Genomic DNA, 14,402 nt, shown 5'->3' on the forward strand with positions numbered 1-14,402 from the left:
ATTCCCTCAGCGAATCTACAGCGGAGCACAAGGGCAGGGCCTGACCCACACAGGGCCCAACACTGCCCCCTGCTTTTCCTCACCAATTGCTGAGGGAAGAGCAAAGCTCACGAAGGGATACCATCATGGGGGGGGGGGGCGGGGGCGCTTTCTAACCTCAAGTAAGGGAACATCACTGCGTTACCTTTAATATGGTCCCCATGAGTCTGGGGAGGGTCTGGTCTCTCTCTTCTGGTACCAAGAAAAGGAACTAGGCATGGGTGAAAATAATGGCAAACTTTATTGGCATAAATCACAGGAACTGACATGGGGAAAAGCCAGGTTAGAAGTTTACAGAGGAAAAAAATAAAATCATCAAATAACCATTGACCCAGAGGGTGGACCCCAGAAACCCCAGTCCCCCTAGGGGAGGGGCCTGGGGCAGGTCACTGTAAACAGAGCAATAAGGCCTATGGGTAGAAGTGGAGACTTCAGACCTTTGGAGGGGCCTGGTTGACCTCCTCAGACCGGGGCTGCTCCCCGTTCCACCTCAAAGGAGGGAACCCTCTCCTGAGACCCCCGCATGCTCAGCCTCTGCTATGAGGCTAGTGGAGTGGTCTGGATCTTCCTCACTTTAGACCCCATTGGGGCCCCTTTCTGCTGACCCAGAACCCCAGGCTTGCCTGCTCCTGTTTCATCCATGGGATCCAGAGCTCTGGAGGCGTCCCACTACTTTTAGCAGGATCCTGTCCCTCTGCCCAGAGTCCTATCGGGCCCCCTTGCAAACCCCTGGGCCCTTTTCCCCAGACCTCCCGTCTCCAGGAAGGGCAGGAAGATTGGGGAAATGACGGGCCCAGTGGAATCAACAAGACCCACGGTCAACACCAGATACCAGCTTTCCTCAGAAGACAGAAGAGCCACAGAAAAGCGATGAGGAGGCTGAGAATATTCGGTGGGTTCTCTTTGCTGCCAAAAAGTTCACAGGGGAGCAAATGCTCCTGATGGCTTACTCAGACAGGAATCAGCACCCCCAAAGTGTACTTTCCCCTTCTCCTCCCTCAGGAATAGGACAGATGAGGTTCAGAATTCTAGGCCCCAAAGGGCAAGACACCCTGAGACCAGTTTCAGTTAAGAGCTTGCTGGCCCAGGTAGTATCCAGGAAGGGGTTTTAAAATACAGCAGTTTATAAAACGGTCCTGGTGAGCTGTGAAGTTAAGGAAGGGGAGTCAGAGAGCTGCTCCCCGTTCACCTGCTTATGCTAAGAAAAAATAAAATAACAAATTGCTTCCCCACCCCCAAGCCCTCAGTACAAGGCAAACCCCACACCACAGCCATTGTCACAACAGGACCAGTGGCCATGGATGAGGAGAGTACAAAAGGGGATATCTTTAAAATCTCTTCAAAATCATTTTGTATAGAGAAGTAAAAGCAACTCAGACGATATGAATTCAAACCTCAGTGTAGAAATCTATCAAAGTCGGTACAGTGTCCAGGCACGGGGGGAAAACTCCCCACCTCACGCCATCCCAGAGACGGAGGAAGTGACTATAAAACATTATTGCTGGAGAGGCCTTTCTCAGTAGAACCAGAGCAGTTATGGGGGTTCAGGGGGGCAGTGGCCCAGGCCTGGGGAGACCGGAAGGGCAGGAGCACAAGAAACCTTCCGCGGCCCCTCAAACACTTCCACCCTTGGATAGATGAATTTATGCTGGCATTGTCTGAAGGGAGCCGGTATCCCCCAATACTCTCAGGACAAGGACAATTAGGTCAGGATCGGGGAAGAAGGATAAAAAAAGACCCCATCTGACCCTGCCTGCCCTTGCCCCTGGCTCCACTGCCAAAGTATGAGTAAGAGATGGCTCCAGTGTGGGGTGCTGGCCTGGCCAGGCGGGTTGGCAGGGACACACATGGTGCAGGGCGGGGCCCTCCAGCCTCCACTCCGGGGAGGACGAAGAGCTGCCGGCCTGAGGAGGGCTGCAGGAGGAGGAAGGCCCAGAGGCTCTGGCAGGGGAAAGAAGAGCAGGGCCTCTCGCCATCCTGCACCAGCCGAGGGTACGGGTTCCAGTTTCGGTCGGGTTTGCCCCTTCACCCCCGGGCAAGGCCTCTGGGTCACAGTAGCAGTTGGGGAGGCTGGGCCAGGGCAGGGGGGCCATGAAGGGCGCCTAGCAGAAGAGCTTGAGGAAGCAGTTCTGACAGTAAGGCTTGTCGTTCTGCTCCTTGAAGGTGCCCTTGTTGAGCTGCTTGAGGCAGAAGGCACAGACGAAGTGCTCCGGGTGGAACTTCTTGGCCATGGCGGTGATGCAGCGGCCCGTGATGGGCTTCTGGCAGCCCGAGCACAGTGAGCCTCGACGTTCGTGGTAGTGCACCTCACAGTAGGGCTGCCCGTCGTGCTCAAAGAAGCTGCCGTTGACAAAGGGCGTGAAGCACTCCTGCCAGGCAGAAGAGGGGGCGGGGCGGAGGGCGGGGGGTTCAGGCCGGGGCTCCAGGCTGAGACAGCCGCCGCCATCAGGCTCACGACTCCCACTGGCTAAGTACTTCCTATGTGCCAAGTGCTGCACTAAACACTTACTGCATTCTCCCAACAGAGGAGGCAACTGAGGCCTGGAAGTCCAGTGACTTACCTGAGGTCACACAGCTACTAATAAGCTGCACAGCCTGGATTCAAAGAGAGGTCTGACTCCTGGGCAGGTGGCTGAACACTGTGCCCAGAAACCAACCTGCATACTTGGGTATAAAAGGCACTGAGGAGTCCTGAGGTGAGCAGTGTTTCCCAAAGTTATCTGGTCCGAGAGCCCTTGTTGGATCCCTAACGTCTGTGGACTCCCATTACCCCCAGAATACAGTCTGGAGACCACTGCCTGTTTCCACTGAAGCTGGTACTGCATTATCTCATTTCATTCTCACATGCCCTTCTGCTAAACATGACGGGTCCCAGGGCTGCCACACAGGACAAGGCTGGGGAACGTGCCTACCTTCCCCTTGGTTTCTCCTAGCCTCACTGTGAGCCCTGGCCCAGAACCCACTAGACTTGAAGAACTGTACCCCCTACCCGCTCACCCCTTCAATAACCCCTAAGTTAGATCCAGAGAGCACAAGGGGGTGGGGGGAACCTTCTCTCCCAGCTGCCCACTGCCAGCTCCCTCCAGATGAGGGAGCTCCTTACCCGGCACACAAAGCATTCCGGATGCCAGAGAGTGCTGAGGGCCGAGATGTAGTTCTCCAGGATGGCCCGGGCACAGCCGCCACACTTGGGCGCGAACATGTCAAAGTAATCCTTCCGGCAGTAGGCCTTGCCGTCCTTCTCATGGAACCCTGAGAAGCAGGGGTTTGGGGGGCCGAGTGAGGGCCTCTACAGATGGAACCATCCTGACTCTAACAGCAGCGAAGTCTCCTGCCCCTGCCTCCCAATTGCTGGGGGTGGGGGAGCAGCAAGGTGGTCCGCCTGCCAGTCATACCTTCGGGACCAAAGAAGGCTCCACACTGGGCGCAGAAGAAGTGCTCGGGGTGCCACGTCCGGTCAAGGGCTGTCACCACTTTCTGTGAGAGCAAAGTGTGGGATCAGAGGCCAGGTGCCGGCCTACTGGCCAGATCCCACAGCAGAGACTCATCGGCAGGACGGTCCTTCCCACCCCCCCCACCCCCCCCACCCCCCCGCCACCAGAGATCAATTCTCTGCTCACTGTGCTCTGACTACCACCGGGAATTCCAGTTTATAGCAGGATGTGACATGCCAGACACACGCTCTCTCCTGAATCTTCCCATGCGGTTCAGGTCATAGGTTCTATTGTGACTCCCATCTTATATGAGTGGAGAAACAGGCTCCGAGAGGCTAAGCGTTTCTCTCAACATCACACGGCAGGAGAGGGAGGGAACCAGCACTCCACTCCACTCACCAGCGCAGGGCTCCTAAGCCCTGGAGTGTCCGCAGCAAGGAATCTGGGATGGGAGGTGGAAGGGAGGCAGAGGCAGGGGGTCCTGCACCCAGCCTGGGTTTGGATCCCAGCCCCACCATTTCCTGGCTGTGTGAGCTCGAGCTTGAGTGGCCCCCCTAGCATGAGACGGCCAGAGCCACGGTGAGGAACCGGCAGTACCCCTGGCCGCCCGCCAGGCCGCAGGGACTCACATCCAGGATGGGGCCGTTGCAGTAGTAGCAGCGTGGAGAGAAGAGGTTGTGATAGTCCTTTTCACAGTAGGGCTGTCCATCCCGCTCAAAGAAGTTCCGGGACCCGATCTCCTCTTGGCAATGGGTGCAGACGAAGTGCTCCGGGTGCCACGTCTTTCCCATGGCGGTCACAACCTGGGGAGGAGGCAGCACGAGGCTTGAGGCGCAGGGCCCTGGCCTGCCACGGAGCGCCCTCCCAGCGGAGCCAAGTTCCGGCCACCTGCAGCTCCCTCCCCTGCTCCACCTCCACCTTCATCACCTGCCCGGCAATGGGCTTCTTGCAGGCCCCGCAGACCCCTTTGGCAACCGTGGCGACCCCCAGTTTGTTCAGGTCAGACTGCAGGCTCCCCAGCATACTATCCAGCTGGCTCCCAGGCTTCGGGGGCCCCCCAGGGGGAGAGCTGCTCCCCGTCTTCCCCTGGGCCATGAACTGCGGAGACAGGGAGAGAGGTGGTCAGGACTTCCAGACTTGGGGATGAGGTCTCGCAGCACCGCGGCACCAGGGGCTTTTGTCCCTCCTGGCCAGAGGGGCTGAGGGAGGCAAGCAGTACAACCTCCTCCAGGGCCGTTGGAGCCCGCAGCCAGGAGCCCGGAGCCCAGAACCCAGAGCCCGGAACCCGGAGGGTGGGAGTGGCATCCACAAGACATCCTGGCGGTCAGAGGGGCTTGAGGCACCCCACTGGCCTGACCAAGGCCCAGAACACAGGCAAGCAGGACCCTAGGCCCCCAGCCTCGGCACTGACCCCTCCCTGGTCCTGCCCTTCGGGGCTGCTCTGCCTGTCGCTCAGAGGCCAGCCGGCCGCCCACGCTTCTCCATCCACCATTTGCTCCAGGCCCTGGATCTTGGATAGGGGAGGAAACGAGGACAAGAAAACTGTTTTTAATTAAGGAAGAAAGAGAAAGAGACCTTGGTATCGGACCATTTCACAAAAGGGAATCTAGGATGAGATAAGAGGATCCCCCACACACCCCCACCACCGGCAGTACCAGAATTAGGAGGAAAAGTCTAGAGAAAAATGACCCAGAGAGAGTGGCCCAGGGAGAGATGAAGAAGGGGAAGAAGGGGAGCCAACTAAAGGCATGGACACAGGAAAGGAAGGTTAAGTGGGGCTAAGAGCACAGAGGCCTTCCGGGTACTGGCCTGGGGGCTGGAGGGGGGAGTAGGTTTGGTTTCCCTTCTGGGAACGGCTTCCTCAGAGGAACCTGCAGCAGGACCAAGGGCCATGGGGAAGGGGCAGGCAGAGAGAAGCCCCACTGGGAAGCAGGAAGACAGCTGGTATCAAGGGGCTGGGAGCACAGACAGCAGGTTGAGAGGGTCCAGCGTCAAGGCAAGGTCTAAGGAAGGACTGTGGTACTGTCCTGACTTGTGGACGGAGGGCCAGAGGGTGTGTGTGTGTGTGTCTATGTGCCCGCAAGTGTGCAGAGTAGGGACATGGCCCAGGCAGTGGGACAGGGACAGGGAGGCCTGCCTGCATCAGGGGGAAGAGCGGGTCCTCGTCGGTCTGGCAGCCCACGGACCTCCAAGTGTGGGGTGCAGGAGGGGGAGGGGTGGGGCCCCGCACACCCTCCTCCCGAAGCCCTGCTGCAGCATTCGGGACCCCAGGGGAACCTCGGGCAAGAGCGGAGGGCCCCAGGGAGGAGGGGGCGGGCAGGCTGGGCGAGGGAGAAGGGCTGCTGGCTGAGGCGTCTTTGTGCTGCCGGAGCAAAGGGACAGGAGGAGGAGAAGAAGCCAGAACAGAGAAGGTTCTTCTTAGGGGAACGGGGGAGCCGGGAGGGAAGACGACCTGGGAAGAAGAAAGGAGGGAGAGAGATGAAACAGAGTGGAGGAGCGGGGAATGGCGCCATCCCCCAGGCTCCCCCTGGGCCTTCCCACCCTGGCACCCAGAGTGAGGCCAGCCTCACCAGGCCACAGGCTGCAGGACCCCTTCCCCCGCCCTCCGTCACACACCACATCTCCCCTCCAGCCATCCTGGGCAAGAGCCTCCTGGTCTGGCCCTGGCCCTGGCCCAGCCCTGGGCACCTCCTCGCTACCTTCTCTACAAGCTGCCCCCCAGCCTGCCTCCCACGAGGCTTCACAGTGATGATGACACCCTCGGTCAGCCAGTCCTCGGCGGGGGCCCCCGCTGCCCCCACTGCCCCGGTTGCCTCCGGCTGGATGCCCAGCCGACCCTGCAGCTCTGCGATGAGCCGCTCCTGGGAGGGGGTTCTGCTCAGGGTGGCGGGGTCCAGCCGGCGGCGAGGGGAGGGCTCCCGGGACATGGGGTGTGCGTGGCCCGTCTCCCGGCTCCTCCTGATCACAGAGCGGATCTGGGGGAGGGAGGGGAAGCTGTCACTGTCCCACTCTGGGCTCAGCCCAGGCTGCTCAGTCCACACTCAGGTGCCCCGGGCAGGAGGAGAGGGCAGAACAAGACTGCCAGAGAAGAGCCAAGCAGAGGTGAGGTGGAGGCAGGGGGCAGAGCAGACCCTCCACCCAGCGCTCACCTCCAAGTCACCAATGACCTTGGGCAGGACTTCACCTCCAGGGGCCTCAGCTTCTCTATCCTTGAAATGGGGTTGAAGTATTTTCTTGGCTGCCTTACGGGGTTATTCCAAGATTCTTTGAAAGGATGTAAGTGGATATTCTTGAAAAGGCATAAGGCTCTTTGTTTGATCTGTCGTAGAAAAATGTGATCTTTCCTGCCAGTAAATCTTTTAATTAGTTTTTTTTCCTAGTGTATTTTATAACCTGCTCATTTGTAGTGGTTTTGGATTTTTTGTTGTTGCTCTAGTCTGCTTTTTGGAAAGGACATAAAATTTTAATCAAGCAAGAAGCAAATAAGAACAATAACATCAGCCATGCCTTATTGAGGACCACGTGCTGTGTTCTCAGCACTTTACAGGCATTACCTCATTTAATCCTTGGACAACGATGGGGGGAAATGGTCTATTATAACCCCATTTTCTATTTTTTAAGCAGGCTCCACACCCAACATGGGGCCCGAACTCGCGGCCCAGAGATCAAGAGTCGTACGCTCTACTGACTGAGCCAGCCAGGCCTCCTTACTATTACCCCCATTTTAAAGATGAGAAAGCTGAGGCTGGTGGGGGTTTGCCCAAGGTCACACAGGGCAGCAGGTACTGGAAGCGTGGTTTGTATTCAGTACTATCTGGTTCCAAAGCCCATGCTTTTAACCATTTCACACACACCACGTCAGGAGCTCAGGGGTAGTCCATCTAGAGGAAAGAGCCTTCAAACAAGCAGGAGGCGGACTGTCACTAAGAGAATTTCCAGGGCCCAGAGGCTCCACTGGCCCCACAGAGCCCACTGCTGAACACTGGTCATCAGGGTCACAGGCCACGCTATCTTGGGTTTGCCACCCAAGCAGACATGCACAGAGCGGGAGGCTACATGCGGTTAGCCAGGCATGGCCCACACTCAGGCCCGCCGGACAGCCATGCCCCGCAGCCGTGCGAGCTCGCGCCTGCCTGGCCAGAGGTGCAAATCCTCTCAGTCGTGCTGGGCGTGTCCATGACCATGGCAGGTGGAAGCTCCGGCTGTCCCCTCTTGGCCTCGGCAGGAGCTTCGGTGATACCCTCTGGCCGCGTGGGGGTCTCGGGTCCCTGGGTGGGCCTGACCAGCCTTCCCCTCATGGGTGTCTGTCCACCTAACTGCTCCTCGTCAACTGGGGCGGGGCGGCTGCTTTCCGGCTCCCCTGGCTCTGGCTCTGCCCTCTGCTCCCGCTGTCCACATTCCTTTGTGAGACTCCAGGTGTCTGGGAAGATAGCCCGCCGATCCCTGGCCACGACAGCTGGCTCAGGTACTTCCTGGAAGCTGGGCGTGGCTCCGCTGGGGATCTCAGGCCTGGGCGCCTCCAAAGCCCACAGCTGCTCCCAAGCGGCAGCCATGGCTTCCTCTGGGTACGAGGGGTTGGCCAACAGCTCCTGGGGACCTGTGCGCCCAGCTTGGCGGGGTGGTGTGTGGCAGGGGGGCGCCCTGGAAAGCTCATTTGTGAGGTTTGGTAGGTTTCTCCAAACCTGAGTCTGGCTCTCTGCACCAAACGGCCCCAGAGAACCCTCCACAGAGGGAGACCTTGAGCCGGGAGTGTCAGGTGTCGCCTGGAGGCCAGCCAAATCAAGCCAGCTGGGGGCCACAGGAGGTAGAAGGCCCCACCCATTATCCCGGTCCTCCAAGCAGAGGACCTCCTGGGTGGGAGCACAGCCTCCAGAAGGGAGCTCAGTAGTGGATGGCAAGAATACAGAGGGCCCAGGAGGAGGAGGAGAAGGAGAAGGTATGTGGTGTGGGGACGGAGCCGGTTTGGGAGGCAGCCCCGGGGAGCTCAAGGCCACAGCAGAGGAGCTGGTCTGGAAGAGGAGAAAGACAAAAGGCAGAAAGGAGAGGAGAGAGAGATGGAAGAGGTGAGGAGAGGTTCTATCTGCAAAGGGTGGGCTTGGCCTGAGGGCTCTGAGAGCCACCATCTACATTGACCAAGACCAGACCGAGGTAGCTGAGAACCTGAAGCATGGGGACTGGCCTGCGAAAAAGACCCAGACCCCACAAAGGTTTTCCTGGGCTCCACATCCCTGGCCCCCATCAAACCCAGGCAGTAAAGCCTCCACTGAGACACGCCTGCGGGGCCACCCCAGTCAGAGTAGGGACAAGGGAGAAAAGGCTACAGAGGGTGGACCATGGGGGACAGTGACCAGGAACGGCAGCCCAAGCACTAATCGAGGGAGAGTCGGCCGCAGGCAGCTGCTCTGCTTCCTCCAAACTTGGCTCAACCTGGCTGTCTCCCCCAGACAATCCCAGCCTTCCTGCATCCCCCAAGACCTTCATCTTGGGGCACAGCTAGAACCAGCGCAGCTTCTTGTGGGCACTGCAACACTGTCTGTCTCAGAAAGTAAAAACAGGGGCGCCTGGTGGCTTAGTCGGTTAAGCGTCCGACTCTTGATTTCTGATCGGGTTGTGATCTCAGGGTCCTGGGATCAAGCCCCACATCAGGCTCCCGCTCAGCAGAAAGTCTCTCTCTCTCTTTCTCCCTCTGCCCCTCCCCCTGCTCATATTCTCTCTCTCTCAAATAATCTAAAAAAAAAAAAAAGGTAAAAACAGCCTAAAGGGTGGTAGTGCAGGGCTCCCCAAGGCCAACACCAAAGCCCAAGGGATTTGTTTCTGATGGTGGCCACTCACCACCCACAACCACTTGCACGTGAGGGTCACAAGCCCAGGCAGTTCCCATCCCCCACTGTGAAACCCCAGCTGGAGGGACTCTTGGAAGTACCCTCAGGGCCAAGAGCACTCAGATGGCTTGCTCCCCTTCTCAGATTCCCTACTTCGTGCCCCAAAGGTCTCAGGCAGACCCACGTGGAAGGGTGAAGTCAGCAACTGCTGGAGATCAGTCAGGCACTGCATCTTCTAAATAAAACACCCTGGGTCTGGCAGGCCTGGGAGTCCCAGGACGGGAGGGGAAGGATGCCTCATGTGGGACTGGCCCAGGAGCCTGAGGGGTTTCGGTTTCCCACAGACAGAACCTGTGGGGACTTGGGCCTGTGGAAGGTGTGGGGAAGGATGGAGGGAGGCTGGTAAAGGAGGCCTGTGCATTTGGGAGCCAGAGGCAGACAGAAAAGGGATGTACTGAGGAGAGACAGCCAGCGTGGGAGATGGGGCTCCAGGGCAAATGACCTCTCAGGCACAGGATCCCAGTCCCACACGGCCCAGCAGAGAATGCCCTCCCCCCCAAAGAACAACCATCAACACAGAACCCTTTGTCCCAGCCTCTTGATCCCCTCGCCTGGGTGGCTGGGAGCTGGGAGCAACCCGGGAGGAAGGAATTTCCCTGCTAAGTGCTTCTCTGCCCTCAGAGGCCGTGAGGCAGCCCAGTCCCCATGAAGCCCGGTCTGACCCTCCCTCCCCAGCATCCTGGTGAGGCCAGAGCCCCGCAGGATCCCTGGCTCAGGGTGAGGCACCCAAACACTGAGGGCCCGAGTTCCAGCTGCTCACGCTGAGGTAGAGGGGAAGAAGAATGTGGGGGCAGGGAAGAGGAGGGGTCTCGGGGCACCTTGAAATCCGAAAGGGAGGCCATCAGCTCGTCCAGCTCCCTGGTGGCTGAGGAGGCTGAGATGCGTGTCTGCTGCTGGCTGGAGGTCACTCGCTGAGGACTGCTCATCTCACCCTGGTTCACAGTGATGGCAGGGCTGCAGGGTGGGCACGGCGTCAGCGGGGACCCCAGAGGCCAGCTCCGTGTTCCCCCAGAGTGGCCCTCTCTTCTCCAGGGTCTCAACATCTCAGCTCTCACATGGGCCCCCCCGCCCAACTCCAGAGAAGCCCACCAGCGCCCGATCTCAGCCGTGGGAACAGAGCTGAAGTGAGAGGTGGGAGGTGGGAGAAGAGGACAGCTCGACGGGCCCCTTTCTCAGGAGGACAGCTCTGGCCCTCCCAGCCCGAGTTCAAGCTCGCCTGTTAAACAAGCCCGCCTGTTAAACAAGCCCAAGCACCGTGTGTATCCCCCCACAACACCGCATGTACCTGTGAGATTGTTCCAACAACATAGTAACCCCAAGAAGGAGTAACATTTAGTAACCACCAACCATGTGCGTTATGTGCTCTGAGCCAGAAACCATTCCAGAAACTTTACGTGTATTATTGGGTCTCATCCCATCAAGGCAGGTGGCCTTACCGCCATTATCCTATATCTTTTTATCCCATTTTATAGACAGGAAAACTAAGGCTTGAGAGACAACACTCAGTAAGGACAGAGCCAAGATCCGAACCCATACAGCATGGCTCCAGAGCCTGCACAGATAGCCACTAAGCTACTGGCACCCTCGGCATGCACGATGTCATCTTTTCTGACGGGTGGGGGCTCACTGAAGGCAGGGAGGGTGTCCACGGGACTCCACGAACCCCCCAGTGCCTGGCCAGGGCCTGGCAAACAACAGGCCCTCGCAGAGGGAATGCGTGACAACTGGGCCAAGCGGACAGACACCGGAGCCCAGCGCTGGCTGGGCGACACCTCCCCTGCCTGGGAGAGCCCAGTGATACTCACACGGGGCTGGGCACGGAGCTCTCCAGTTCATCCAAGAGACTCTCCACACTGGGCCGCACATCCTCCAGGCCGCGGCCCCCATTCCGCTTGGGCTTCTCTTTTGTCAGGGGCCCGGCTTTGCCTCCCAGTGGGCTGTTATTCTCTGGGATGCCATAGTGGGGGCTCAGAGCCCCGGGCAGCGGGGGACTTGAGTTGGCCTCATCTTGGAAGAGCGAGAGAGAAAGGCTGCTCAGCCCTGACCCCTCCGGGGATCCAGAGGCCAGCAGGTGGGCCCAGGGGGCCAGTCCTACCTGCAGGGAAGCCCGGGGGGTTATGCTGCACCGCGTTCAGTTCCAGCAGCAGGCGGTCGAGTTCAGAAAGGTTGCTGCCCAGGGAGGAGCTCATCACCGTGGGTGAAGGCTCGGCCGACTTCTGCTTGTTGGGGAAACTGAGAGAGGCAGAGGGGAGGCCACCGTGAGAGGTGCCCCCCAGCTTTGGCAGCCCCCCAAGACTCCAGCAGATTAAGGTGGAGCAAGAGTGAAGTCTCCCCCAGCAAGAGATAGGACAGTGGGGAAGGGATGTGCTGAGAAGAGGGGAGGAAGGAAGTCCTGCCTCAGTTCCTCAACGACACACGGTGACGTGACAGCCCAGCCCTGCTACTGTATGGGGATGGCAGCGCTAAGGCCACCAGGACAGCCCAAGGCAGAATGAGCTGGCCAGCAGCCCCGGGGCCTTGTGCAGGCTGCTGCCAGGCCGGATCCCTGGCCCTGGAGGGGAAGGAGCGCACAGAGGGCTGCGTCAGTACCTGTAGACGTGCTCTTCCTCGGCGGCTCGGGAACACGGGGGGCCGGCGCCGTCCTGGGGGACGGAGGTGCTGCAAGTGTTGGCACTGGAGCCGTACACGGGTGACGGGGACTGAGGCTGCAGGGAACAGAATGCTCAGAGCCTCCCCCGAGAAGAGGAAAAGGAACAGCCCGAGTCACCCCCAGAAGGCTCCTGCTCACAGACCATCTCACCAGGGAATTCCCACACTCCGGCCGGGAGAAAGGTGATTAATACTTGGTCACTTGCCCCCTCACGTGGCCTCTGGGAGACCCGGCCGTTTCCTGGCCCCTCTCCCCATCGCCCTGATCCCATTCGTCCCCTAGCTCCCCAAGCTGCTGCCAGACAAGCTCCTACTGCCCCAAAGCCTCGGTTCCCTGTCTACCCGGCCCCTGTCCCCACCTTACCTGCTGGTGGATGAATCGGGAGGCACTGGGCTGCCACTGGTCTAGGGGGTCAAGAACCGTGCCATTGAGGGCTTCACTGGACGGGGGTGGCGGGACAGGGGGTGGCACGGCAATCTCCTGGTATGTGTGGTTTCCAGTTGGGTATGAGTAGGGGGTCTCCTCGGACAAGAACACAGGCCGTTTGGAGATGTGGGAGGTGGTGGACTCCAAGTCTGCCAGCAGGGCGTCTGCAGAGAGAACATGCCGAGAGCTGGTAGGAACCAGGGATCCTGGGAACACACCAGCCAGTGGCAGTGCCCTCCTGGCCTGCTGCACCCAAGAGTTAATGACTTCTGAGCACCTGCCCCACCCCTGGGAGAAGGAAGCCTCGGGGCAGGAAGCTATCAGCCCAGACCAGCCTAGCTAAGAACCAGCTTCTAAAACTGACCCTCTTCTCCCCAGCCCAAGGCTGAAGGGGCTGTGGAGGCTCCTGGGCTGCCCTTGAGGCTCTCCTACCTCTGGCACTCGGGCACCTGCGTTCCCCCCGACAGGGCTGTACAGCTGGCTGGCTGAAGTCAGAAATGCCTGCCTGGAACTCCGCACTCTGACTCCACAGGGTAAGGCGGGGAGAATGGGCGGGAGGGGCCCCGCGTCACGGGGAGGGGCCCAGGCAGTGCCAGGTCCCACTTAAATTCCAGGAGTTTGGGCTTTCTCAGCAAACCCCCCCACCAACTGGAGTGGTCCCTGGGGTATGGTACCTGCCTTTCTGACCAGGTAGAAGCAAAACCCCAGGCTCCGTGCTCCTCCCAAGACCCTGGGCTACAGGGTAAGGTACGTGGGGAGGTGGGGGCTGGGTCGAGGCTGGTGCAGTTCCCCACCCCCTCAGCTGAGCAGGGGGCAGGACTGCTCTGTAGGCTGTTTCTGCGGAAGCCTGGCAAGCAGCCTGGCCCCAGAGGCTCCAGGGCCCCGCTACTCTGCTTTTAACAGCAGAAGGGAGCCGAATCGAGTGCAAGCTTCCATTACCCTGGCACTGGACGGCCAGCAGGGGGGCCCTGGATCTCCCCAGTCTCCAGACAAGAGAACAGCTGGAGGGGCAAGAGTAGAAACGGCCGACAACCCCTCAACTTCAATCCTCCCCTCCTGAGACCCTCAACAGCCCCACAGCCCAGAGAGCCTGGCCCCAACACCACACCCTCATTCCTACCATATTCAAGGACTTGCTCACTCTCACTTTCCATGCCGACCTGCTGGGGGTCAGAAATGCTCAGTCCCTGGCCCTGAGGATATTATTTATCAGAAAGCAACGGCTGTATCTACTGCCAATCCCTAAGAACAGGCACCACGCTAGGCACTGTGTGTATGGGGTCTCTCCGTTAATCCTAAAATACTGGATAAGGCTAGAACTCTGATCCTCCCTTTACAGATGGGGAAAGAGGCTTCAAGAAGTGGTGGAACCTGCCCAGATAACAAAGCCAGTGAGAGACAGGACTGTCTGGCTCTTCAGCAGCCCCAAGCCCCAAAAATCTGGCCCGCAAGAGTCTGCTGTGATCACAACATGATGCCGTATTTAAACGGTACAACTTCCTGACTGTCGGGGCCCAGGCTGATCCTTCCTTACGCCCTGTCCTCAGCCCTACCCCTGCTCGGTAGAGGGAAGCAAGGGAGGCCCACACCTCCCAGCTGCCTGCCCTGCCTTCCCACCCCCAAGGCTGGCCCCATCTACTCCCAGCTCTTACCCAGAGGGACAGAAGGGGAGCTTGTCACAAGGCCCAGGACCCTGGGGCCAGCAGCCTGGCAAAAAGGTCTCCTGACTTCCGAGGAAAGTCAGTTCCTGCGGCCCCCTCCCCCTCCAGATCCTCTAGAAGAGTCTGGCTTCCTGTCTCTAGCAAAGCAGAACTAGAGGCTGTCAGTGTGCCTAGGTAATGACAGAAAAGGAACCGGTGTCCAGGGCCAATCTCAGTGGCCTCTGAATGGCCGCACCTGCTGCCTTGGCTTCACACGGCATCCCCACTTCCCCTGGGCCTGATTCAGCAGGGGCAGGGTCTCCCCTTTTCC

The 14,402-nt window shown here is 59.2% G+C and overlaps 1 protein-coding gene across 5 annotated transcripts in view; it reads right to left on the reverse strand.

The window, feature by feature from the left end:
* Positions 1-261: 261 nt before the first annotated feature.
* The window catches only part of PXN (paxillin), a 47,786-nt gene continuing 33,645 nt past the window's right edge, over positions 262-14,402 (reverse strand). For 3 of the 5 annotated variants that reach the window (XM_045887510.3, XM_045887512.3, XM_045887513.3), the window contains 14 exons: positions 12,369-12,595; positions 11,945-12,060; positions 11,451-11,587; positions 11,161-11,362; positions 10,174-10,309; positions 7,607-8,482; positions 6,173-6,448; positions 5,611-5,925; positions 4,885-4,983; positions 4,401-4,571; positions 4,103-4,276; positions 3,435-3,516; positions 3,143-3,291; positions 262-2,408 (listed from right to left, as the gene is read on the reverse strand). In XM_045887510.3, coding sequence (XP_045743466.1) covers positions 2,142-2,408; positions 3,143-3,291; positions 3,435-3,516; positions 4,103-4,276; positions 4,401-4,571; positions 4,885-4,983; positions 5,611-5,925; positions 6,173-6,448; positions 7,607-8,482; positions 10,174-10,309; positions 11,161-11,362; positions 11,451-11,587; positions 11,945-12,060; positions 12,369-12,595 — 3,227 coding nt within the window. In that variant the 3' untranslated portion in view covers positions 262-2,141. The remainder of the gene's footprint in view (positions 2,409-3,142; positions 3,292-3,434; positions 3,517-4,102; positions 4,277-4,400; positions 4,572-4,884; positions 4,984-5,610; positions 5,926-6,172; positions 6,449-7,606; positions 8,483-10,173; positions 10,310-11,160; positions 11,363-11,450; positions 11,588-11,944; positions 12,061-12,368; positions 12,596-14,402) is intronic. The other 2 variants (XM_064578488.1, XM_064578489.1) reach the window with 2 other exon arrangements.

This window comes from Mirounga angustirostris, unplaced genomic scaffold (assembly GCF_029215605.1).
Source record: "Mirounga angustirostris isolate CCGP_5_RB_7025 unplaced genomic scaffold, mMirAng1.0.hap1 SCAF_14, whole genome shotgun sequence".
In the NCBI taxonomy this organism is placed as follows: Eukaryota; Metazoa; Chordata; class Mammalia; order Carnivora; family Phocidae; genus Mirounga; species Mirounga angustirostris.